Source organism: Pan troglodytes, chromosome 9 (assembly GCF_028858775.2).
Source record: "Pan troglodytes isolate AG18354 chromosome 9, NHGRI_mPanTro3-v2.0_pri, whole genome shotgun sequence".
NCBI classification, from domain to species: Eukaryota; Metazoa; Chordata; class Mammalia; order Primates; family Hominidae; genus Pan; species Pan troglodytes.
The window spans coordinates 6,558,543-6,583,505 of NC_072407.2; the positions used below are offsets into that span (position 1 = coordinate 6,558,543).

Here is a 24,963-nt window from a genome sequence, read left to right on the forward strand (position 1 = left end):
TCCCCTTCTGGACTCCCAGAACCGTGAGGTCTGGGCGGCAGGAGAAACCGCTCCGCAGACTGACTCTAATTCAGAGCCTGGACCGCCCCCTGGAGGACACGGCCCGCTCTGCAAAGCGTCCCCACTCAGCAGGCGCCGTGTGAGTCTCCCGAAGGCCATTCCACGGTCCTGTTCGTGAGCTGCTTCGGGGAGAGGAGGACCACGGAAGACCTCCAAGGTCACAAGCATGGGGCCTTCACCCTACTCCATTAACTGTGGTGAATTCCTTGAGCAGCAGTGTGAGAATGCCGAATGAGGCGCTCCCGAGTCCACAGGTGGTTTCGGCAAAAGCACCGTGGGCAAGGAGGGCCAGTCCACCTGCAGAGCAAGCCTCTATCCTGGTGAAAGCGCAGCGGCGCCAGTTCCATGCCGGCAGCTGTCTCATATCATCCACTCCACCTGGAGGCTGGCAGATCCCCTGCAACACTGGGGCAGGCGGGCACTTAGTGGATGGGCCTTGGTGAGTGGAGCCCCTGTGCCGATGCCATGCGTGACCTCCATCCCTGCTACCACAGTCTCTATCTTCACCAGCCTGCTGACAATGACAGGGTGGCTGGGGAAGGAGCCTGACTGATGCCCAAAGAAAGGGCCATCTTGTCTACCTGGTCACTGAGCTTCTCCTCGGCTTAGGCGGTTGCCCTTTGGCACATGTCACATGGGCTGCGAGGATCTTCACGCTCTGCCCTTTCAGAGAGCTCTAACCACACAACACTTCCCCACACCTCCTGCTACCGTTTTCCCAAATGTGTTCCTTTCAAGTCCCTGACCATCCATCTGGCCAAGCCAGGAGCAACTGACCATGAGTGGGTGGCACCTGTAGCTCCGAACTCTCCTTCCAGGAAAAATGAAAACACCTAGGGGCCCTGCCCAGAGTATGGACCACGTGTGTTGGAACCACTTTTTCATGTAACTTGCTTGTGCCTTCAGGGCCCGCCTGAGCCCCGGGTTGTATATGCTGCTTCCACTTGAAGACAGAACACAGCTGTGCATGCCCAAGTCTGTGGCTCGCTGGGTCCAGCAACATCCCACTCATGACGTACAGTTCAGATCACGTGGTGACTTAGTGGCCTGTCCAGTCTCTATGGAGGCCTGGACGCAATCCACAGAGTTATCCAGAGAGGATGGCAGAGCTTGACTCCAAAATCCTAAGGGCCCTGGGCTGTGATTCACCTGCAGGAGCCTATCACGGCCCCCACGCAGCATCCTTACCTGCCACAGACACCTCAAATGCCATGGGATCTGTTGGTCCCGTGGCTCAAGTGGCTCAGCAGCTTTCATGGCCACATGCACTTGCTGCAGAGCCTTCTCTTGTTCTGGGACTCCCAGAAAGCAGACAGCATTTTAGGTCATTCCTACATGGGTTTTCCTACCCATGTTTTCCTGCCTACCCGTGGGTCATATGACCCATGTTGCAAAACATTTTGGAAAAGGCAAAACTATGCAGACAATGAAATGATCAGTGGTTTCCAGGAGTCAGTGGGGAGGGAGGGAAGAATAAATGGAGCACAGACGGATTTTAGGGCAGTAAAATAATTCTGTGTGACACTGTAATAGTGGAGATAATGCCATTACACATTTGCCCGAACTCACGGCATGTACAACAAGAAGAGTGAACCCTCATGTAACCTGATCAATGACTAGGTCAATATTGGTTCATCAATTGCAAAGATGTATCACACTAATTCAAGATATGAATAATAAGGGAAACTGTGTGTAGGGAGAGATGCTATATGAGGACTCTCAAATATGCTCAATTTCTCTGTAAACATGAAACTGCTCTAAAAAATAAAATCTATATTAAAAATTAAAGCTTTCACCAGATCAATGGCTGTAGACCAGGTGTCCGGGGATGCTTTGATTTGCCCCAGTGATCAGTAGTCATATCTGGAACAGCAGTTGCAATTGGAGTCCTGGTTAAGTTTACCAGAATTCACTGTCCTTCTTTCTCCGGGACGCCCCTGTCTTCCACACAAGCCAATTAGATGAGTGGAACGAGGCTGCAGCGGGGGTCACCACCCTGCATCTTCCAAGTCCTCGATGGCGGCACTGACCTTTGCGGTCCCTCCAGGGCTGCAGGTTGCTTTTGACTGACAAGTTTCCTAGGCAGAGTTCACCCCAATGGCTTCCACTTGGCCTTTCCCACCATAGTAGCCCCCACCCTCAGGTCAGGGAACAAATGTGGGGGCTCTGCTGGCTGCCACATACGTCTGTTTACTCACCCATCTGAGGCTAGGGAAGTGACCTCTGCACCCACCGAGGGTTGGACCTGAGCTAGAATTCCGTGAGCCCACTGACCTCCATACGCCCCTCCTCTATTAGATCCGATGGGTGTTTGTGTCCCCAGGAGTGGGTGTCAGGTTAGAGTTAGTGTCCAGTAATCCCCCTGAGTCTGATGATCCCCCTTTCCACTAGCCACCCCAGCAAATGGCTGCAGGTCCCTGAGGGGAGACTGGGGGAAAGAAGAATAATGTAAATTTGTAGGAGTATGGCAAGGTCCTTCCTCAGGGGCACCCAGTCCTCCTTCACTCAGGCACCAGGCAAGGGAGGCCACCCATTGCTCCAGCTCCCGTGGCACCGTGAGCCACCGGCCAAGGCCACAGGGCTCCATGGGCTGGACTGTTCCAATCACTGCCGGTGCCAGTTGCCATCTCAGCCACAGGCCCGGGGCCTCGTGGCCACCCCCGCTGGGCTGTGCCCTGCCTCCTTAAAGACTGTGAGCGAGCTCCCAACTGGGACACCCCTGACCAGCTCACTCTTCTTTTGTGTGCCCTGGCCCTGATGCTGGTGTTTGAGATATCAGAACTCACCTCAAACCATCCTAAGCAGAGATCACTCCGGCTGACGCAGGGGTGCGGCCCACATGTGAGGGACCCTCGGGCTGGGCAGCATTGGCTGAGCCCCCACCGCACCTTCCCTCCCACCCTGGGGTCCTCAGCCTCCGCCCAAGGCAGGGGGGACACTGCTGGCAACTGGTCACCCAGAGAGCATGGGCTGCAGGGATGGCCCTGAGTAGGACACACAGCTCCCAAGACCCATCAGTGGGGACACAGGGGGCCCTGCAGCCAGGGTGTCAGTGTGGGGACAGCCCAGCAGACCCCAAGCCACCCACTGAGGTTGCTTCTCAGGGGAGCACCACTGGTGGGCTGTCAGCTCCTGCCTGGGCCCCGGCCTCTTGCCCCTGTCCCACCTCCCACCTGCACAGCCTCCAGCATTGCCCAAATTCACTGCCTTCACTCCCAAGTCCACAGAGGTGTCTCATCCAGGTGGGTGAACACTCATGTGTTGGGAGGCTGGTGAAGCCTGGCATTGGGGGGCACCACCCATCTCCCTTCTTTGTCTCACTGCCTTGAAACACCCCACATCTATCACCTCTGCCCCCGAGGCTCCCCAGGTTCACCCCATGCCAGCCTCAGCCCAACAAGGCCTGTGCTTCTGACCAGCACCGCTGGGGTTCTCAGGGCATCTACCCTTTCCGCTGTAGCCCACTGTCTCTAAACATATTTCACACGTTGCTGGGGGCAGTGTATGTGACTCACTGCTTCCCAGAGCCAGCCCAGAGCTGTTTAGTAGACATGAGGTGAGTGAATGAATGAGTGAATGAATGAGTGCTGGGAGCTCTCTCTGTTAGCTCCAATCTGCCATAAAGAAGCACTGCAGGCTGGGCATGTAAACAGCAGGTGCTTATTTCTTGCAGTTCTGGAGGCTGGAAGTCCAATATCAAGGTGCTGCTGATTCCAGTCTTGGTGAGGGCTCTCTTCCTGGCTTACAGATGGCTGCCTTCTCTCTGTGTCTTCATACAGCTGTCCTTCAGTGCATGTAAGGAGAGAGAGAGAGAGAGAGAGAGAGAGAAGAGGGAGCTCCTAAATGTCTCTTGGTATACGGGCACTAATCCTATGGGACCAGAGACCTTCATGTCCTCATCTGTCCCTAATTACCTCCCAGAGATCCACTTCCTAACACTATCTCATTGGGGGGCAGGGCTTCAACCTATGAATTTTGCAGGAACACGATTCTGTCCATAGCGAACGCTGACACTGAACCCGCCTCCTAAAGCCTTCTCTCACCATATTCCTCATGCTGCTCAAAGATCCTCTGCAACCTTGCGCCCCTCCCAAGGGTCCCTGCACCTGTCCCAGAGAGAGGGCAGCCTGGCAACGGGCCTGGGCCCTGACCCTTGAGCATCGGTGTCTGGCCTGAATGGGGATGGGCGTTCACTTCTAGGTCCCTGAGAGAGGCAACACTGCACCTTTAAAGGTGTCAGGAGCTCACTGCCCCAGCTGGTCATGAAACAGTCTCTTCATCAAGGGCTAAATAAAGCACGCTGACCACCAGGAATGGGGCAGGAAGCTTCTGCCTTGCAGCCTGCCTTGTCTGCACAGGGAGTGTGGGGACCATTAGGGGGAGGGTCCGATGTGCATTTTTCTGCCAGCGGGACCTTCCCCTGCCCCCAGTCCTGCCCAGGCCCAGGGGGTCACTCTGAAGGCATCTGGCTCTTACCCCAGGCATCTCCTGCCTCTGCCCCACTCCTCCACCCCCACGGGGTGCCGAGTCTCAGCCCAGGCTAGGGTGGCCCAGGCAGGACAGCAGGCTTGGTGGTGCCCGGCCCCACATACTAGTGGGTGGCACAGCGTGGATGTGGATAGAGACGCCTCCCCTACAGTCTGTCCCTGGTATCTGTGACGCAGGTGTGGGGTCCCTTTAGACTCCCCTGGGAGACAGCTGTGTCTATGAAGGGGCAGCCATCCCTGGGTCCCCTCTGCCCTCACTGAGGGCAGAGCCTAGGCTCCTGGGGGGTGGGAAGCAGGGTGCCCCTCAGTGCCCACTGAAGTTCGCCAGCGGAGGCAGCAGCCCATGGCACTGAGAGGGAAGGCCCGGGCAGCCATGCCCCAGAACCTCCCTTGGTTGGGAGCAGAGCAGTGCCCAGAGCCCAGAACCCAGTTTGAGTATGGTCTTGGCTCTCAAGGGACAGGCCAGGGTGCCTCCAGGGGAAGGGGGCTGCCCAGGCAGTAGGGGTTCAGAGGTCCCCTGGGGCCCACCCAGCTGACCCAGGCATAGGGTAATCCAGAAGGGGAGCTGCCCTCCTCCTCCCTGAGCTCAGGAGAGGCTGCAAAGGCAGCCCCTGGGATGTGGATTTCAGAATCAGGGCAAAGGACAGAGAGGAGCCAGATTCAGGTGCCCGCGTGGTCCCCACAGGTCTCTTCAAGCTCCAGGCCCCACTCGCTGTGACGCAGGTGGGAAGCTCTTGAGTGCCTCCCCGGTGGGAGGGGCCGCGCTCACAGACAGCACAGGGGCCCCCAGGCTCCAGGCCTCAGAGCCCGGCTGCTCACCTCTGATGGACAGAAAAGGGTCCCTGTCTCAGGAAGGTAGAGGCTGCCACCTCCTGGCCCGAGGACACACCTTCCCAGAGGAGGGGCCTGCTTCCAAGTCCCAACCCAGCCAGATAGCCAGGGGCGACTGCCCAGGTAAACTGAGACAGCAGCAGCAGGCGAGCCAGTGCAGAGCTGGGTGATCCACAGGTTCATGAGCGGTGGCAGGTGGAACAAGGGCGCCATGGGCGGAGGGTTGGGCAGCTGCAGGTGGCATCGTTGAGCCAGGGGCCTCCTGGTGGGTAAGGACATTGTAGAGTGAGCGGGCGCACCTGGGACCCAGGAATTCACAGGAAGGAGAGAGGAAAAAGGAAGTCCCTGGCGGGTAAACACATATGCATGCACACGCGTCCACGCCTGCACACACGTCCACGCCTGCACATGCATCCACCCCCAATCTCTTCCCTGGAAATAAAGCCAGGGGCCCTTAGGCCGGCTTGCAGTGGGGCCCAGCCCTTAGGACAGGCTCCTTGGTGGGGTAGGGGTGGGGGCAGCTGTCCTCCTGGGCCAGCTCCTTGGGGCTGAACCCGCTGCTCTAGGGGTCTTCCAGGCTCCCAGCGGCCGGCACCACCTCTAGAGCAGGTGGGCAGGGGTGTGTGAGGGTGGGCAGGGGCGTGTGGGGTGGACAGGGGCGTGTGGGGTGGACAGGGGTGTGTGAGGGTGGGCAGGGGTGTGTGAGGGTGGGCAGGGGCGTGTGGGGTGGACAGGGGTATGTGAGGGTGGGCAGGGGCGTGTGGGGTGGACAGGGGCGTGTGGGGTGGGCAGGGGTGTGTGAGGGTGGGCAGGGGTGTGTGGGGTGGACAGGGGTGTGTGAGAGTGGGCAGGGGTGTGTGAGGGTGGGCAGGGGAGTGTGGGGTGGGCAGGGGTGTGTGGGGTGGGCAGGGGTGTGTGGGGGTGGGCAGGGGTGTGTGGGGTGGACAGGGCTGTGTGAGGGTGGGCAGGGATGTGCGGGGTGGGCAGGGATGTGCGGGGTGGGCAGGGGTGTGCGGGGTGGGCAGGGGTGTGCGGGGTGGGCAGGGGTGTGTGGGGTGGGCAGGAGGGTGTGGGGTGGGCAGTAGCCTGCACAGTGGCTTCCCCTCAACAAGCCACTTCCTCTTGCAGAGGGGATGTTGGGGTGGGAGGGTGTGGCTCAGCAAAGGGCGTGGGGGTTCCACCGGCTCCCTGCCCCTGCTGGTGGGGCACAGTGAGGGGGGCTGTGGTCAGACCTGGTCTCTGGAGGGCCAGCCGGGGGTTCCCGTCCACCTGTCAGGGGGTTCGACGCCACTTTGAGATGACAAGTGAGGCCACCTGGGCACAGCGCTGGTGTGAGAAGATGCCCATCAGGACAGGTCAAGAACCCAGGCCCGCCCTGCTCTGAAATTCTTCAGACCTGATGCAGAGGTGTCCCAGAAGCGGGTGGTGCTCCAGGCCCGCCTCACCAGCTCCAGGGAGGTCAAGGTTGGAGAGAGACAATTCTAGGGGTGAACCAGACATAGCCAAGAGCAGCTCATCTTCCCTGGAAAGGGCGGGCTGGCCACTTGCACAGCCCGGGGGCCTCCTGCCCCTAGACCTGGTACCTTCACTCTTGTTGCCACCCCTACATTCATACCTGCGCCCCAGTCTGAGCCACACCTAGGCCCCCAGCTGAAGTGACACTGTGGGTGCCAGGCATCTGAGGTCTCCACAAGCCCCCACAGACTCAGGGTGGGAATTCCTGGGGGCCAGAGCTGCAGAGGGTGCTGCCTGGGGGTGCTGGGCTGGACGGGGGTCCTGGTTGTCCCTCCTGGTTCTCCTGGTTCTCCCTCCGCAGAGGGAGGGAGGCGGTGGCCTCAGCAGTTCCTCCAGCAGCGTTCCTGAGCGGGCGGCAGCTGGGCCCTCTTCCCACAGCCACGCTGGGGTTGCCATGCCTGCAGGTCTTGGGGCCCCCTCCCCCTCGACGAGGTCCTGACCAAATGTAGGAGGAGCAATTCCAGCACCGAGGGGCGAGCAGAGCCGCCTGTTAGCGCTCCTGGGAGGGCCTGGAGTGGTCCCTGAATGGTGGATTCACCTGGAACATTTTCACCCTCTTCAGGCCCACCCTGCCCCAGAGGCCCACGGAAACCCTGCCTGTACAGGGGCCGCAGCGCTGCCCCCACCCACACGTAATTACACGGCTCGGTGTAATTGCAAATTCGAGGTTTACAAAGCCTCCCCCTGGAGGCCCCACGTGAGTGTGAGCGAGGCCCCAGCCTACCCCTGTGGCCCCAAGAAGGCTCTGTAACAAAATATCCACGAGTGCCGCCCACGAAGGCATTAAAACCAATGACCTTCTCAAAACTTAAGCTGTCACAGGGCATTTCAAAGGGTGTTTCCTAAGAACACCTCAATAATGATGTTCCAAGGAGACCCCATCCAAATTCCTCCAAGGATTATGCCCCCAAGGCCCAGTCCACACTTGCTCACTCCCAGGACGGGGAGCTCACCTCCTCCTCCCCGGGCGCCGTCTCCTCCGCATCCCACACCTGGCCCTGCCCATGACTTTCCCCCTCTCAGCGCCGTCCTCAGTGGCCACACCAAGAACGAAGCCATGTCTTCCTGGGAAGGGCCTCAGATGTCAGCAAATGCCCTGGTGTCTTGGGCTGGGCTGGGGGCACCAGGGTGAGGTGGTGGGGGGAGCCAACCTCACTGCCCCTCCCCTTCCTGCCTGCCCTTCTTCCGGGGCACCCAGCAGCTCGGTCCTAGGGCGATGTTGACAGACAGACAGAGGGGCGGATGCAGCCTACCTCCTGGGCAGTGAGCTGCGGTCTGAGGCCCCTGCCCAGCTGGAAACCACAGGGAGGGGAAGGGAGGGGAGGAGAGGAGAGGAGAGGAACCGTCATGGGGCCTTGGAGTCGAGTCAGGGTTGCCAAATGCCAGATGCTGGTCACCTGCTTCTTTATCTTGGTAACAGGCAGGTCGGGCAGGAGTGGGTGGTGGGTGGGGGTGAGCAGGGGTGAGGGGTGGCAGGGCCTCAGCACAGGGATTACCCCTCCCCTGACACACACACCAGCCCTACTGTCCCTGTCCTGCCCTTGCAGACAGGTGTCTGGGGCTCCTGGCGACAGACAGCCGCAGGCAGTGACCACCATGAGCAACCCCGTCTCTCCTCCTGAGGGGCAGCACAGAGCCTGGAGGAGGCCTGAGTGGGGCTGAGGCCTGGGGCGAGCTGGGGTGGAGGGGCACTGGCTGCCGGGCTCCAGGGATCTTCTCCCCTTCCTGCCCCGGAGGGTGCTGGCACACTGGTGGGGCTCACTCCCACTCCGTAGACACAATGATCAGAGGTCCTGGGTGTCTGGGGAAGCTGGGCTGTGTGTGTATGCGTCTACCATGTGGGGGTGCCTGTGAGTGTGCTGGGGCATCTGCAGTGAAGGCCTCCTGAGACCACTCCACAGAAACACCGGGAATCCCTGCAGCTGAGCCTGTCTCTCACGGGACCAGGAAGCTGGAGACAGCCCCAACCCTGCCCGCTGGGGCCGAGCTCCCTGCTCCTGCAGCAGTCCCGTGCCCCACACTCTGAGTCTGCCCTATCCACAGCTGCTGGGCCTCTCTGTGGCCACCATGGTGATTCTTACCTACTTCGGGGCCCACTTTGCTGTCATCCGCCGAGCATCCCTGGAGAAGAACCCGTACCAGGCTGTGCACCAATGGGGTAAGTGAAGTCCAGGCCTGGCTTCATCAGGAGGGGCCTCAGGTGCAAGGGTGGCTGGTAGGAGCCCAGCTGGATGTCTCACAGCCAGAATGGTGCCAGGCCCTGGGCAGGAACCAGAGGTGGTCAGGGGCAGGGAGGGGCTTCCCTGGAGTCCTAGCTCCCCTGGGCAGGGCCTCGGGTCTGGGTGACAGCCAGTGTTCCTGCCTGGTTCTCGTGCCCCACAGGAGCATGGGCACAGTGTGGGTATATGTCGGACAGGGTCAGGACCTGGCTCTGTGTGGTCAGGACCTGGCTCTGTGCAGTCAGGGCTCAGTCCCAGGCAGGTGCCACCTGGGACTGGCCTGGGGCTGGGCGCAGCAGGTCCATGAGGGCTCCACATGGCTGATGTTCCACTCAGGACCTGGGACGTGGGTGGGGAGGGGGTGGGGGCTGCTCTAGCCAGACGCCTCCCTGCAGGGACTCAGCAGCGACTTATCCAACATCCAGAGAGCGGGAGCGAGGGCCAGAGCCTGCTGGGGCCACTCAGGGGTAAGGCTGAGGAAGGCCCCTTTAATGAGGGGATGCCGGAGCCAGCCCTGCAGGGGACTCTCAGGCAGGAGCTCAGGGGGCCCAGGAAGGCTGCAGCCCGGTGGGCAGATGTGGGGAAACTGAGGCCCGGGAGGTCAGGGCTGCTGCCTTAGAACCCAATGCTTTTCCCCAAGTCCTAGGACCAGGGCCTCCCTGGAGGAGGATGCCTGGGGCCCAGGTCCAGGTCCGGACTGATAAGATTATAGCTGCAGTCCGGCCAGTTGTCACTAGGACATGGCAGGAGGATGCCTGGGGCCCAGGTCCAGGTCCAGACTGATAAGATTACAGCTCCAGTCCAGCCACTTGTCACTAGGGCATGGCAGGGAGCATGTGGCTTCCAAGATAGCCCCACAGGCAGGGAGGGCAGGGAGGAAAAGAGGGAAGGAGGGGCAGTCCCCCAGGCTGAACGAGTCCCACCTCCCTCCTCCTTCCCTCAGGGCCATCTGATGGAGAGACAGGCCCATTCAGAGCCCCCCAGGAGTCCCTCACGGCCCCTGACTCCCAAGTTAGATTTCACACCCAGGCTGTGTGCACTCAGGACCTGTCCTGGGCACCCCTAACCCTCCTCTTCTCTCATCCCAAACAGCCTTCTCTGCGGGGTTGAGCCTGGTGGGCCTCCTGACTCTGGGAGCCGTGCTGAGCGCTGTAGCCACCGTGAAGGAGGCCCAGGGCCTCATGGCGGGGGTGAGTTCATTGTGTTCCCAGATGCCCAGGCCCCCAGAAAAGAATCAGAAAGGAGTGAAGAGCTGGCAGGGCTGTGCGCCACCCCCACACCTGAGTGACCAGGCAGAACCAGAGGCCCCAGGGATGCTGGCCAGCCGAGACCCCCGCGTCACCCCCACACCTGAGTGACCAGGCAGAAACAGAAGCCCCAGGGATGCTGGCCAGCCGAGACCTCCGCGTCACCCCCACACCTGAGTGACCAGGCAGAAACAGAAGCCCCAGGGATGCTGGCCAGCCGAGACCTCCGCGTCACCCCCACACCTGAGTGACCAGGCAGAAACAGAAGCCCCAGGGATGCTGGCCAACCGAGACCCCCACGTCAACCCCACACCTGAGTATCTAGGCAGAAACAGAGGCTCCAGGGATGCTAGCCAGCCGAGACCCCCCACCTGGGTAGCCAAGGCCCCTCCACCAGGCCCTACCTCACCCTGTCATCTACACGCCCAACAAGGGTTCCTTTAGGAGCTCTGAAAGAGAGAGACGGCCCTCCTGACCCTGGGAGCTGTTTCCAAAGTCCCTGGGAGGGTCTGGTTCTATTGCCCAGCAAGCTCTGGGAGGGCACTAGGAGCATCCCATTTCCTATTCGGAGGAGGCCGGGCCAGGCACAGGAAACGCCCCTTGAGCTCTCCAGCCTGGGTTCTCCCAAGCTGCACACTCTCCTTCCCAGCTGCTGGAGGTGTCTCCCCAGCCCCGAGGTCCCATAGGCCCCTCCACCCCACCCCATAGCAGTGGCCTCTTGTCACCCTCATTCCTACTCCTCCCCATGGGCTTCTGTCTTGGTCCCTGCCAGCCCTCGATGGTCATCGCAGACCCCACCTGGCGGCAGCCTCCCCACACCTGTCCTGCCCCTGCTAGGCCCACAGCCTGCCTCTCCCACCCCAGCTGGGGCAGCTCCTCCCTGGCACCCCGGGCTCCCACCTGTCCCTCTAGCCTCCCGTCTCCCCTTTCCAGCCATGAGAAGCTTGTGCTGGGGGCTTTGCTTCCCTGTTTAGCCTGTGAAGCTGGACCACTCTGGGGGTCCCTGAGGGCAGAGCCTCCTGGGTCCCCAGGGCTGGCAGGGTTTTCAGCTCAGCCTTCAAGTTCAGCAAATGCTTGTTTAATGACCCTGGTTTATAAATGTCTCCAAGAATAGGAATAGAGTCACCTCCTGGAGCTGCTGCCGGGCCAACCAGCCCTGGGTGGGCCCATGGGGGGCAGAGGAGGACCCAGCAGCTCCAGCACTAGCCAGGATTCCTGCTCTGGGGCACACGAGCATGGGCAGGGACAACCCCGGCCTGTGCTATCTGGCTTCAGGGCCAGGTGGGAGGCCCCAGTGGGGAGATGACAAGGCAGGTAGTCTGCCCGCCCCCCCAGAGGGTGTGTGGCCTGCAAAGGGACACCTGGATGGAAGAAAAGGCTGGCAACAGGGCCAGGCCAAGGGGTCCAGGTGAGAGCTGGAGGCCCAGAAAGAACCAGCGCTGGGGCTGCAGTACCATCCACCAGGGGGTGCCGTGGTGCTGGGCTTGAGGCCACATATGCAGAAGCCAGCCGCTGGGCCACGGGGCTCCTGTCCCAGTCACTAGCCTTTCCCACCCCACCTTGCCCCCGTGCACAAACCAGTCTAGCACCCTCATCTGTGGCCAAGGCGGTCAGGGAGCACCTGGGCTCGGGTTCTGTGTCCCCAGCCAGCCCCAAGGCCAGGGTGACTTGACATGTGGGTCAGGCCTATAGAGCAGCCTGGGAGGCCCCCAGCTGGATGCCTGCACTGGGCTGGGGTCCTGAGGACACTCCAGTCCCAGCTGGGTGGGCTCCAGCACAGCTCCCAAGCCCCACTGCACTTAGACCCAGCCTGGATGGTGAGCTCAGCATGGCCACAGCAGGGAGCTGGGAGACCCCAGTCAAGAGACCTGCCCCGTTGAGCTGCATGCATGTGTGTGCATGAAGGTGAACCTATGTGTATGCGTGTGCAAATATACATGTGTGTGTGAATGTGCATGAGTGTGTGTGTGCGTGTGCAGGTGCCCTGTGTGTGTGTGTGTGTAAGTATCTGTTACCGGTCTTCACCTGCCCCTGTTGCCATACGGATGTGGTGTCTGCGTGTTGCATCTAGCACATCTGTATGTGTGTCTGCACGCATGAGCACAAGTGAAGGGGCTACGGAAGGGGAGCAGGGAGTGGAAAGATTTTTTCCAATGGGCTGGGCGCCTGGATGCTCCCCACAAAGCCCCTTCCTGCCTGCCCCCACCCCTCTGGCCTCTCCCCTAGCTGGCCTCTCGCACAGGAAATGAAAGAGCTTGCTGGGCTGAGAGAGCAGAACTGGCAGCGCTGCCCAAGGAAGCACATTCAATTCGCTTATGTATCTATTTATTTATTTCCATTTAGAATGAGGAGAAAGAAAATGGCCAGGGCAGACCTGACCACCCAGCAGCCTCTGATGGTGAAGGCCCTGGGGAGGTCTGGGTGGGCCCATCCACCGCCCAAGATCCTCTCTGCGCGGGAGGCTGGTGGTGGGGAGAGAGAGAGAGAGAAAGAGAGAGAGAGGCCGTGGATGCTCTTTCTCCTGAGGAATGAAATGGTTTCTGGAAAATGCTGGTCTCCTGAGCTGGCTCAGGGCCTCAAGCCTGGGAGGCAGCATTGAGTGATAGCTTCCAGATGGGGATGGTGGCCCTCAGCCAGCAAGGAGGAGGAGGAGGAGGGCAGAGGAGAAGGAGGGAGAAAGAGGGAGAGGGAAGAGGAGGAAAAGGAGGGAAAAGGGGGGAGAAGGGAGAGGGAGAGGGGGAGGGAGAGGGAGGGGGAGGGGGGAGAAGAAGGAGGGAGGGGGAGAAGGGAAGAGGAGGGAGAAGGAGGGAGGACAAGGGAGGAGGAGATGGAGGAGGGGGAAGGAGGAGAAGGAGGAGGGGGAAGGAGGAGGAAAGAGAAAAGAGGAAAGAAGATGAGGAGAAGAAAGAGGGGGAGGGTGGAGGGAGGAGGAGGAAGAGGAGGAAGGAGGAGGAGAGAGAAGAGAGGAGGAGGAGGCAGCTCCCAGGCCATCCCCCATCAGGCCTTGCAGCCTCCAGGGCAGGCAGGAGGGCCATGGGGAGCCGCCAGTGCCCTGTCCCTGCAGGGCTGGAGGCCCCATGCTCGTGCCTGTGCTTGGGGGCCAGCAGGGCTCCCCAGCTCTTTCCATGCCCCTCTGGCCCAGCTTCCCCTGGCATGCCAGCATTGTCGCTGCCCACCTGCCAGCATGTGTGGGTCTCCATCTATTCCACGGGCACCCATGCTCCTGGCATCACCCCGAATGGGGTCCCAGGGTTTGAAGGGCCCAGACCCAACCTGCTCCAGCCTGTGGACCACCCAGGCGGGCAAAGTGCTGCCTGAGGGGGCTGGCGTTTCACCAGGGCCTCAGGACTCCTGGGGGAGCTGCCTGGTCGGTGGCTAGACTCACCGTCAGGTACTCCAGGTCCTCAGGGCACCAGCATGAAGGCAAAGGCGGCTGCCCAGACCCTGAGTGGGAGGACATCCCCAGGGTTCTTAGCCTGGGTGACCTCTGCCACCATCCATAAAACTGTATCGGGGGCATCTGTATGCTCTCAGAGGAGGGGTCTCTCGTGTTCCTCAGCTTCCGCAAGGGGGCTCTCAAAAGCCTGGAAGCCTTGACCGAGAGAACAACGGGCAAGTGCCGGGGGCTGGTGAGCAGACATTTCCACCAGAGAACGCCCCACTCCACGACTAGGGGCACGGGCATCAGTGAGAGAGAGGGGACAGTGGTTGGCCGGGCCATGGAGACCCAGGCAGAGTATGGAGAGAAAGGGAGGTGAGGGAGGTGGGCTCAACTGCAAAGAGAGAGGCCATAGCATCCTGAGCAGGCACCACACCTGTCCCAAGCCTCACCAGCACTGGGCTAGCCAGTGGCTTGTTTCAGAAAAGAAGGCAAAACAGAAGATCCTACAGCACCGGCCCTGGAGAGGCTCAGGCTCAGGGGAGACTCTGCCCGGCCCTGTCCAGGTCCATGCCCCTCAGGAAGCAGCCCCAGTGGGCAGAGGTCTCCATCTTCTCAGGGGCGCCCTGCCCCTGCTGGGCAGGGGTGCAGTGTTGCCATCAACAGGCCCCTGGGGGCCAAAATGGGAGAACAAGGGATGAATTCCCAAAAAGCGCCGGGGAAGGGGATGGGAAGGTGCTATGGAACCCACGCACCCAGCGCCCACGCTCTCCCCAGGCCAAGTCTCCCTCTCAGGCAGTGGGGAGCGGGACTCAGATCCACATCTCAACCAAGCATCCCGCTGGGGGCACAGCCTGAGGGCACTGCCCTGCCCAGGCCTGCCAGGCCCCACCAGGCCCCTCAGTGACTGCCCCCACCCCCGCAGTGACCAGCCCCCCGCAATGACCAGCCCCCAACAGTGACCAGCCCCCCATAGTGACCGGCCCCCCACAGTGACTGGCCCCCCACAGTGACCGCCCCCCCCCAGCAGCGACCAGCCCCCCGCAGTGACCAGCCCTCAACAGTGACCAGCCCCGCTCTGCCCCCAGGGCTTCCTGTGCTTCTCCCTGGCGTTCTGCACACAGGTGCAGGTGGTGTTCTGGAGACTCCACAGCCCCACCCAGGTGAGCACCAGCTGCCCCTACCCTGCAGTGGAGGGTCCCCCAGTAAGCCAGTGGGCACCTGGGGACTGGGGAGCAGTCCTGGGAGGAGCAGCCCCAGCTTCCAGGCTTGTGCTGACCGGGTGGGGTGGGGGAGACCGCAGCCTGGGTTCCCTTTGCCTGAGGCTTCAGGGAGGCCAAGCGCTGGAGGTGGGTGAGGGCCAGCAGCTCCCTGGTGGGGAGGGACCTATGCTGTACCCATGCCTTCGCCCCAGTCTCATTTTCTTAAAGCCCCTCAGCCCACCCCCTCCTGAGCTGATGCCCCTCGGGTTTGAGGGAGGGAATGAGGAGGAAGAAGAAGGAAAGCCACTGGCTTGGCCTTAGGGGTTGACTAGAAGGAGCAGAGTGTTCCAGAAAATGAGACCTGAGGGCCAGCGCTCCTGATGGAGGCCTGGTGGGACAGACAGTGCCAGTGGGGAAGGGACCTGGAGACCCGCGGACTGGGGTGTCACGGCCTCCACCCCCTTCACGGAACAGCACCCATCCTTCCGTCCTGGATGCTGACCTGCCTGGAGGAGGGTCCGGCCTAGCTGACCGTGGGCAGGGGCCAAGGGCGTCCCCGTGGAAAGGCCAGCAGCTTGGAGAGGAAGGAGGCCTCCCTGGCCCAGCAGAGAATGAGAGCTCAGTAGCAGAGCCAGCCCCACCTTCCCCTTGAGAGCCAGACCTGGTGAGAGCCCCCAGGGCAGCCGGGTGGCACCAGGGACAGCCACGGGCAGGGCCATGGAGTGGGGCAGGAGAGCCTGGCAGGTCACAAGAGGTGATTTCTCGGAGCCCTAGCTGGAGTCCTAGTGGCTTCGTATATTCAAGTGCCTGGTTGCCCAGGGCCCTCAAACACAGGCTTGGCCATGAGAGATACCGAGGCTGGTAGCAGGCAGGTCCTCTGGCTGAGCTCTGCAGGGCGCCTGCTGTGCAGTTTCTTGAGCTGTGCTGGCAGCCTGAGTGTGGTGGTCCCCACCGTGGTTTGCAAATGGGGGGACTCGGGCCCTCTGGGGATGGGGGGAGCTCAAGGTTACCCTGGCAGTGCTGGGGCTGGATGGGGCTGGATGGGGGCTCCAGGCTTCCCACAAAGGCTCTTGGCCCCAAAGCGCCCCCCACCCCAGCATCATTTGGGAGGAACCGCCTGAACCACGTGGGAGAAACACCATTTTCTCAGGCCCAGAAGGATCCCAGAGGGGCTGAGCCCCCAGAAGAGGGCTGTGGCTTTGAGGACTGGCACATGAGTCTTACCAGGGTGGTGAGCTGGGCCAGGTCCGTGTTTCGGCCTCACGTTTCCTGTCCACTGAGGGGTGGTCTGGCTCATGTGAGGTCTGGGTCACAGTGTGGGTGGCCAAGGTCAAGACAGCTGCCGGGGTGCCCGGGCTCATCTGGGGCAGCTGCAGCCCATGCCCCATGCTTCTGTGTGTTTATGGCTCTGATCGTGGAGCCACAATTCTGGAGGGGAGGGGGCCATACAGGGGCCACAGGACAGAACACAGCTGGGGCCTGCTCTCCAGGAAGGGAAGGGGGTGCAAGAAGATAGATGCCCCAGCTGGGCTCACTTATGGCCTGTCCCAGCCCCAGGCAGCATCCCCCACACACATGGTCCTTGTCTGGCCCATGCGCCCAGCTGCCCTTCAGGGTTCAGTTCTCAGGGCCTTGCCTGACCCCAGGCAGGGGACTGGGGCTTCCTCCTGGGCCTCTGGTCCCCATCTGCCCCTCCCAGTGGGTCTTGACTTCCGGCATCATCCATGTCAGGCCTGGTGGCCATGGAGGTGGCCTGGGTGAAGGAGCTCTGAATATGAAGTCAGTGTCCTTGGGCCGCCCTTGGGCAAGCCACTTTACCTTCCTGGGCCTCAGTTTCCTTTTCTGTGAAGGGAGCACCAACATCCAGGGGCTGTGTGGGTGGGAATGGCCAGGTGTGTGCAAAGACTCTTCCTCCTCACCTGCGTGCCTCCTGCCGTGCCCCGTTGCCCAGGCTGGTCCTCCAGGACATGGGACTCGCTCGAAGCTGTCCTGGGTGTGGATGGAGTGGCTTTGGTGCCAGGGCCCGGGCCCTGAGCAGGAGGGGCGGCTGCACATCCCATCTCCTGCCCTCTACCCTCAGGGCCCACCAGAGCCGAATGGGCTTCAACCTTGGGCTCCCTGTCCAACACGGTCCTGCTGGCAGCCTAGACAGTGGCAAAGGCCAAAGGCCCCAAGCTGTTGGCACCAGAAACGTCGAGGTGAGAGCCGGGGGCCCAGAGCCCAGCCCGGCCCATTCACCCATTCCCCCTGTCCCTCCCCACAGGGCCGCTGAGGTGTCCTGAACACAGGGTCAGGGTGACTCATGTGGTGCCCCTGCGGATGGGAAGGCAGAGGACAGAGGAGGGAAGGGACCAGCCACATGCCCTTGGTGGTGCCCTGTGGCCACAGACCCTGGCCCAGCGCTGAGAGTGGGGTGCCCCTCCACCTCCCCAACCCTTGCCCCAGGGATTCCTGGCTGCCACTTCCCTGGGATGCTCATGCGGGCAGGAGGCGTGGACCGGGCTTCAGGGATGAATGTGGAGCTTGAGGGCTATTAATTACGTTCTCCTCGAGGCCTGCGAGCCACTTTGCCGCAACCCTCCCCCTGTCCCCGGACGAGTCTGCATCGGGAGTAATTCATGCTGGAATTAAGTACAGCAGTGTGGGGTGCAGCCTCGTCCTCACAGTCTGCCCCACCCTGGAGCCACTACCCTCCCTGGATCCTCCAGCCGCCGAGTGGGCTCAGGCCAGAGCCAGCTCTGTACCTGTGGGGCTGGTCCACAGGCCTCCTGCAGCTCCTGGTCCCCACCTGCCGTTCAGGACCTGTCCGTACCTTCCTGAGCACTTTCAGCAGACACAGGATGGGGTCGCCAAGCCCAGGCAGACACCAGGGAAGATCTGGTCATGGGGAAAAGCCCCAGCGGGGACCCCTGGCCCTCAGGCCTCAGTCTGGGCAGGGGTTGGAGAAACATATGGTAGGACGGGTGGGTCCAGCAGCCGGGAATTCTGTGCTGGCCCTGCTGCTCCAGGTCTTTGTTCTGAAGCAACCCCCAGGCACCGGAAGACGGAGCTTAGTGCGTTGGTACCTGTCAGGCAGCACCTTCCCCCAGGTGTCCTGAGAAACACAGGCCCCAGGCTCCTTCAGAGCCCCCAGAGCCTGGAATGGAGACAGATGGTGAAGCATCACCTAGGAGCCCAGGCCCCATGGAGAGCAGCCGGCCCGGCCTCCAGGGCCCTCCAGGGCCAGACAACCGGCTTTGGGGTAGGAGGCCTACCTCGCTGAGCTCTGCTTCCCCAGTCGTGGGGAGAGCTGCTTGGCAGAGCCAGGCAGGGCAGGAAGAGCCAGGCAGGGCAGGCAGGGCAGGCAGAGCCAGGCAGGGCAGGCAGGGCAGGCAGGGCAGGCAGGGCAGGCAGAGCAGGCCCCTCAGCCACTAGCAGGAGTTGTCACTCTCGCCCATGCTGTGGTAATAATGACACCTTGCTCACAGCCTCAGAAGCACCTTTGTCCTCCTTGGGCCATGGCAGGCGCCTGACAATGGGAACAGTCATTGGAGTTGGGAGGGAAGCAGGAGGGGAGGTCCGAGCCAACCCCGGGCCCACTCCGCTGGGCCTCCAGTCCTCACCAGGACCTCCACCCACGAGGACACAATGGCCAGGCCAGACTCCACCCCCATTTCACACTCACAGACGCTGAGGCTGAACAAGGCCCCCGCCCAGGCTGACAGTGGTGTGGCCAGCTTGGTGCCTGCCTGCCCCTGGGCACTGCGGGGAGGACAAGGCTGGCTGAGTCGGGGATGACTCACGGAGAGTGGTCTGACTTTTATTAGCATCAATGGGAGGGATGCATTAGGGTCAGGAGCCAAGTTTGGCCTGGAAAGTCCATCTGACTCCTGTTGGGGCCTCCAGGCTTGGGCAGGGCTGACCGAGAGCCTCCACTGCCCACTGCCCGCCCAGTTGGCCGCTGTCAGGGCCTGCCACGGGCGCTGGGCCCCAGTGCAATGAGGACCGCCGTAAGCCACGCTTCCTTTCTGGAGGGCGGGTGTGAGTGGCTAGAGCGGGCCTGGGGCTTCCATCCTCCCCCAGCCCTTTGGGGCAGCTGCTGAGCACCCCCTTCATGTGTCTTGACTGTCAGCATGGCATTTGGGGGAGAACTGAGGGCCTCTGAGGCAGGAAGGAGACATCAGAGGGCAGGGACCTCAAAGAGGGCCTCGCCCTGTGCCAGGAGACCAGCGACTCCTGGAGCAGTCACAGAAGCCTTCCTGTAGGAGGCGAGATTCCAGTTTGTCTTTGAAGGAGTAACTTGGCAGGGGAGAGCATCTTGCTTAGGAGGGTGGAGACATGAGGTCCAGGTGTTGGTGGGGTGTGGAGCGCAGGCAGCACATCCAGCCAGGCCCCGTCACCTTCCACCTTCTCCACCCCCTGCCCCACAGTGGCCTCGTCCACCCAGATCCGGCCTCAGGTGCCCAAGGCTTCTCTGGTCAAAAGCCTTACCCAGAGCCCAGCCTTACCCGGGCTTCCAGAAGGCAGCTGGGTGATTCTTGGGAAAGACCTAGAATCCCCAAGCTTTTTGGGAGCTGAGGTCCTGGCACAGGGTCTCTCAAGCCTTTCCCACCAGGCCCAGCCCCCTCCCCCATTTCCAGGTCAACAGTAGCGTGATGGAAACTTCCGTGGGCCAACCTTGTAAGACCACAGCGGAGGCGGACGCAGAGCTTGGCCTCTGCTTTATCCTGCAGGACCCTCTGGGGGCAGGAGGGCCACTCTGACGGCCATTGTGTGAAGGCCCCATCGTTGATGTTGGGAAGCACTGTGACTGGCTGCCCAGGGACCCAGGTTCCCCTTTGGGGAGATCCACCTGCTACGAGGAGGGCGGTGCTAGGACATCACTCAGCACTAAGGGCCCACTAGCCTTTGGGATGTCGTGGGGAGGGGGCTGTGCCCCTGGATCTCCCACCAGGGCCAGGACCTCCCTGTGGTCTCTCGGTGCAGGTGGAGGACGCCATGCTGGACACCTACGACCTGGTATATGAGCAGGCGATGAAAGGCACGTCCCACGTCCGGCGGCAGGAGCTGGCGGCCATCCAGGACGTGGTGAGTGTGGGGATGGCTGGGTGGCAGGGCGGTCAGCTTCTGCTTGGACTGCAGTTCAGAGAACAGGCGCAGGGTGGCCAGTGAGAGGTCTGGCCAGGCACCGAGGGGGTTCCAGGACACAGGCCAGAGTTGCCCCTCAGGGCTGGGGGCAAAAAGCTCCCACCCTCTGTCTGCCCAGGACAAGGCCGCCTACCAGATTCTCGAGGCCCAGTGCAAAACGAGAGGGCAGGGCCCTGTATTCAGAAACACTGAAGGATTTCAAGAGCATTAAAGCAAATACGGGGCCGAACATAGTGGCTCACACCTGTAATCCCAGCACTTTGGGAGGAGGTTGAGGCAGGTGAATTGCTTGAGCCCAGGAGTTCGAGACCAGCCTGAGCAACATAGGAAGACCTTGTCTCTACTTTAAAAAAAAAAAAAAAAGCACGCACAGCGCACAGGCCCTGTGAGCAGGGCGGGGAAGCTGCCTGGCTCCAGCAGGTGTTCTGTCACCAGCAGGCAGGCAGCGCGGCTTGAGAGAGCTCCCCTTACCAGGGCCCGGCTGCGCAATGGCTGGAGCCCCCAGCAGAAGCAGCTGCAATACCCGTAGCCCCAGCCCTGGCCTGCAGGGAACCCCACCTGGATCCTTGTGGTGCCTCAGTTTCCCCATATGCGCTGCCCGCCTCCTGGGGTCTCGGGAGCACATCACCACTCCCTCCCTTCTGTTCCTGTAGTTTCTGTGCTGTGGGAAGAGGTCTCCTTTCAGCCGTCTGGGGAGCACAGAGGCTGACCTGTGTCAGGGAGAGGAGGCGGCGAGAGAGGTGAGGGGGGGACCTGGATGCTGGCCAGGCAAGACCCTCGGGGGCTGGACACCCTGGGGCCCAACCCCAAGACCCAGGGCCATCCTCCCACCCCACCCCTTGGCCTCCCCAGACCCTTGGGAACTGCCGCTGAAGGGCTCAGGGAAGGTTCTGATGTGATCGGAGGCTAGTTAGGGTTCATGGTACGCCAAGCCCATCGGGTGGCCAGGCTGGGCTCAAGACATAAACACAGGCCCCTTTGCCCAGCTGGACGCAGGCCCCATGCGCCATTCACTCCTTCAAGCCAGTTCCAGCCTGGGGACTTCCCAAGGCCAGCTGAGTCCACAGAAGCCTCTTGGAGTGCACCCATGAGGGCTCTGTGCCAAGGGCTGCAGGGCTGGTATGGTGGGCTCTGTCTAGGGGGAAGGGTGCAGGCATCCTGGGGGGCATCAGAAGGAGTTGAAGGGCACTCAGAGGAGAAGAAGCGAGGCTGGAGTGTCGGCGTAGGCCAGGGTGTGGCCAGGGCTTCAGCAACAACAGAGCAGGGCCCGAGGCCAGGAAGCCTTTCCTCCCCAGGGCCCTGGGAGAGACTGGGCCCTCCCCTCTTTCTCCTGGTGCCCGGCAGCCCTCCCCCAGCCCACCCTGCCCCCTCCCTGCTCCCCTCCCCGCTCCCCTCCCCTACTGTCCTGGAAACAAACCCACCCTATCTCACAGTGGGAGGCACCTGGCGACCCTCCAAGAAACAGAGGGGAGGAGAGCAAATGGCTGGAGGCCTGATGAGGGGTGGAGCCACAGCCCAGGCTCCGAGGGCAGAAGGGCTGGCGCTGAGGACGGTGCTGGGGAGGGACCAGCGGCATCGGGGGCAGGGCTAACAGTCAGGACCCCTGTGCCACCCAAGGAGAGACCCCAGGTCCCCCGACTGAAAAGCAGGAGCGAGGTCCTGCCTCGAGCACCCTTGGGATGGCAGGGCCATGGGCCTGACTGCAAAGCCTCCTGGGGAGCCAGAAGAGCCAGCACAGGCGGCAGGCACGGAGCCACCCAGATGGGCCGGCATGGGCGGGAGGGAGGCAGACCTGCCTGCGGGGGACAGGAGGGTGAGCCCTGAGACCCTGCGGAGGCCTCCACAGGCCGCCCCAGTTGCCACCATCTCCAGGGTTCAGAGACAGGCCTGCCACCTCCCTTTTCTGAAAAGATGCCTCTGGGTGCCATGCCCTGGGGTGGCACTGGAAGCCCGGGATGGAACCAGGAACCTGGGACTGTGCGGGGACCCCCCTCACACCCCTCCACCAGCTGGCTTCCTGCCCTCCCTATTAGCCATCACCCTCTGGTCACCAAGGTGCTGTGCCCGGCCCTGGGCTGGATGCTGGGAACCCAGAGTGAATTAGAAGTGGCCCGGCCCAGGGGAGCCAACGTGTGGCCCAACATGGATGCTCAGGACAGCTGGGACACGGCACCGGCTGGGCCCAGGGCAGTGCCAGAGTGCCCACAGAGGCCAGCCCTGTCCCACTGGGCTTCACCTGCTTGTGCTGCCTTTCCCTAGAGCCCTGGGGGCTTCCTAGGAATGTGCCGCACCCGCCGCCCTGCTGCCCTGGCATTGGCCTAGGTGGGCGCTGCAGCTCCATGGCCCCACAGAGGCCTCTTGTCCAGGCAGGGAGGGCCGCTCAGGGTGGGTACCATGCCTGCTGCCCTCTCACAGGACTGCCTTCAGGGCATCCGGAGCTTCCTGAGGACACACCAGCAGGTCGCCTCCAGCCTGACCAGCATCGGCCTGGCCCTCACGGTACCCTGTCGCCTCCCTCACTGCCCCTTCCCACCTCCTGCCCCTCGGCCTGCCCAGCCCCCGACTCAGATGGAAGGGTAACCCGGGACAGGATCTCTGGTCTTGAGCCTCACTGGCTGCCAACCTCATGGAGCTGCTCTGGTGTGACAGTGCCTGCCTCCTACAGCTGGGCCGCCCCCTTACACTGCGGAGTCCTGATGCTTCCTGGGGAGGGGTGCCCGCACCCTGGAGCAGTGGGGCAGCCGTGGGTGTCTCCCTCCCAGGTGTCCGCCTTGCTCCTCAGCTCCTTCCTGTGGTTTGCCATCCGCTGTGGCTGCAGCTTGGACCGCAAGGGCAAATACACCCTGACCCCACGGTAGGGCCCCCTGCCTGCCCCCACACCCTCTGGAAGGGTCCTCCAGCTCTGCTCGAGAGGCATCTGCTCTGCCAGCTGCTAGGAGGGAGCCCCGGGACCAAGCCCCAGGCTGACACTGTAGAGGAAACGCTTTGGGGGTGGCTGAGCACCAGGGTGGGGTGGGAGACCTGGAGAGTTTCCAGACCCAGTGCACCGCACCCCATGGCCCACATGGGGACCCCCCTTTGCTTACCCCCAGGCCTTGCCAAGACCTGGAGATGGATGCTTCTGGGCCTCCAGGTTACAGCCCCAGGCCAGGATCTCTGTGCTTGAATACCCCAGAGCTCCTCATGCTTAGGGGGCAGGGAGGGTCCAACCCGCAGCCAGGCAGCTCTTCCTGCCCCCACGGAGCCTGGCCCGTCTCTGCCTGCCATGCCCATTAACCCACCCACTTGCTCTTCCTGGCCATCCAAGCCCCCATCCCTGGGTCCTCTGCATTCTACAATAGCCTCACAGTCCCCTCTAGAACATTCCGCAACAGCCTCACAGTCCCCCTAGAACATTCCACAGCAGCTCCATAATCCCCTCCAGAACATTCTGCAACAGCCCCATGATCCCCTCCAGAACATTCCACAGTAGCCCCACAGGTCCCCTGTAGAACATTCCACCACAGCCCCATGATCCCCTTGCTCCTCAGAGCATGTGGCCGCCAGCCCCAGGAGCCTAGCCTCTTGAGATGCTCCCAGGGTGGACCCGCACATTGTCTCCACTCCGAAGCAGATGCTATTGGTCCAAGAGGATGCTTGGGTAGTCTTCGGTGGCTGCAGGAGAGCGATGCTGCGCCTCTGCCCCTCTCCTGCCACCCGCCTGCCCACAGAGGTGAAGACGCCCCTGCTGTCAGCCCTCATGGGATCCCTGAGGGGAGGGTCCGAGCTGTGAGGAGGGAAGGGAGTGAAGGCCCAGCCAGAGAGCCAGGCTCCATTGGGAACAGATGCAAGGGTAAGGGGTAGCTCACCAAATCCCTCCATGGGAACGGGCTGGGTGCAAGCACAAATGAAGCCACACTGGAGGCAGCAGCCCAGGGCAGACTGCAAGACACTGGTGGCCCACGGCCTGGAGGGCTCCACCCAGACACAAGCTGCACTGGTTTTCTATGCTGCGTAAGAAGCAGCACGGATGTAAGGACTGCAAGCAGTGCCCATTTATGATCTCGCAGCTCTCCAGGGCAGAAGTCGCGGTAGGCTCAGCGGGTGCCCTGAGCGGGGTCTCTCAGACTGACGTCAGGCCTTGGTGGGCTGCACTCTCACCTGGAGGCTCCGGGGAAGCATCTGCCTCCAGGACCATTCAGGCTGTTGACAAGTCAACTGCTCATGGCTGTAGGACTGAGGTTCCCACGTCCTTGTCCCTGGTCCTGTGGTCCCTCCACCTTCAAACCAGCAATGGTGCATTGAGCAAATTGTGGTCAAATATACATCACATCAAATTTACCGTCTTAACCATTGTTAAGTGTATGGTTTGTGGCATTAAATACATTCACATTGTTGTGCAACCATCACCACCCTCTATCTCCAGAACTTTCCATCTTCTCAAGCTGAATCTCTGTCCCCAGTAAACACCAACTCCCATTCTCTGCCCCGGTCCCTGGCACCCACCATCCACTTTTCGTCTCTATGGATTCAGCTGCTCCAGGAACCTCATATGGGTGGGGTCACACAGGATTCGTCCTTTTGTGTCTGGTTTATTTCACTTACTGTTATGTCCATAAGGTCCATCCGTGTTGTAGCCTGTGTCAGAATTCTTGAAAGAGAAATCTTATCAGCTTTCCCATCATCTCACAGCCACATGGTCCGGGATTAAGGCAGGACATTTAGTGGGAAACGTGGAGCATTTTAGATATTCTGCCTGCCACACCCACTCTTACTGGACGTTCAGACCACGTTGATGACGAATGAGCCCTAATGGTCCCTAAATGTTTGCACAATTTGCTCAAAATTCTAAGTCCTGGGTGGAACGCCAAGTTGGCCCAGCCTAGGCCAAGGCCCTAATGAAGCTGACAAAAGAGA

The 24,963-nt window shown here is 61.5% G+C and overlaps 2 protein-coding genes across 5 annotated transcripts; one reads left to right on the top strand and one right to left on the bottom strand.

Annotated features, from left to right (window-relative positions):
- Positions 1–1,553: 1,553 nt before the first annotated feature.
- C11H11orf21 (chromosome 11 C11orf21 homolog) lies at positions 1,554–7,956 on the bottom strand. Of its 3 annotated transcripts, XM_016920189.4 has the most exons (5): positions 7,847–7,956; positions 6,775–6,859; positions 6,611–6,704; positions 5,367–5,640; positions 1,554–3,844 (listed from the first exon to the last, which is right to left on the bottom strand). In XM_016920189.4, exons 1-4 carry the CDS (start codon positions 7,950–7,952, stop codon positions 5,395–5,397), a joined length of 531 nt encoding a protein of 176 aa, XP_016775678.3. In that variant the 5' UTR covers positions 7,953–7,956; the 3' UTR covers positions 1,554–3,844; positions 5,367–5,394. The 3 variants fall into 3 exon arrangements, with proteins under 3 accessions (XP_016775678.3, XP_054517858.1, XP_054517859.1); XM_054661883.2 differs by lacking the exon at positions 6,775–6,859; XM_054661884.2 differs by lacking the exon at positions 6,775–6,859 and having other exon boundaries at positions 3,701–3,839.
- Positions 7,957–8,109: 153 nt separating this feature from the next.
- Positions 8,110–24,387, top strand: TSPAN32 (tetraspanin 32). Of its 2 annotated transcripts, XM_016920187.4 has the most exons (10): positions 8,110–8,306; positions 8,937–9,051; positions 10,205–10,302; positions 14,827–14,901; positions 19,906–20,007; positions 20,721–20,807; positions 22,483–22,566; positions 22,830–22,921; positions 23,598–23,779; positions 24,117–24,387. In XM_016920187.4, the coding sequence occupies exons 1-10, from the start codon at positions 8,136–8,138 to the stop codon at positions 24,176–24,178; spliced, it is 1,068 nt and encodes a 355-aa protein (XP_016775676.3). In that variant the 5' UTR covers positions 8,110–8,135; the 3' UTR covers positions 24,179–24,387. The 2 variants fall into 2 exon arrangements, with proteins under 2 accessions (XP_016775676.3, XP_016775675.3); XM_016920186.4 differs by having other exon boundaries at positions 23,598–24,387.
- Positions 24,388–24,963: the final 576 nt, after the last annotated feature.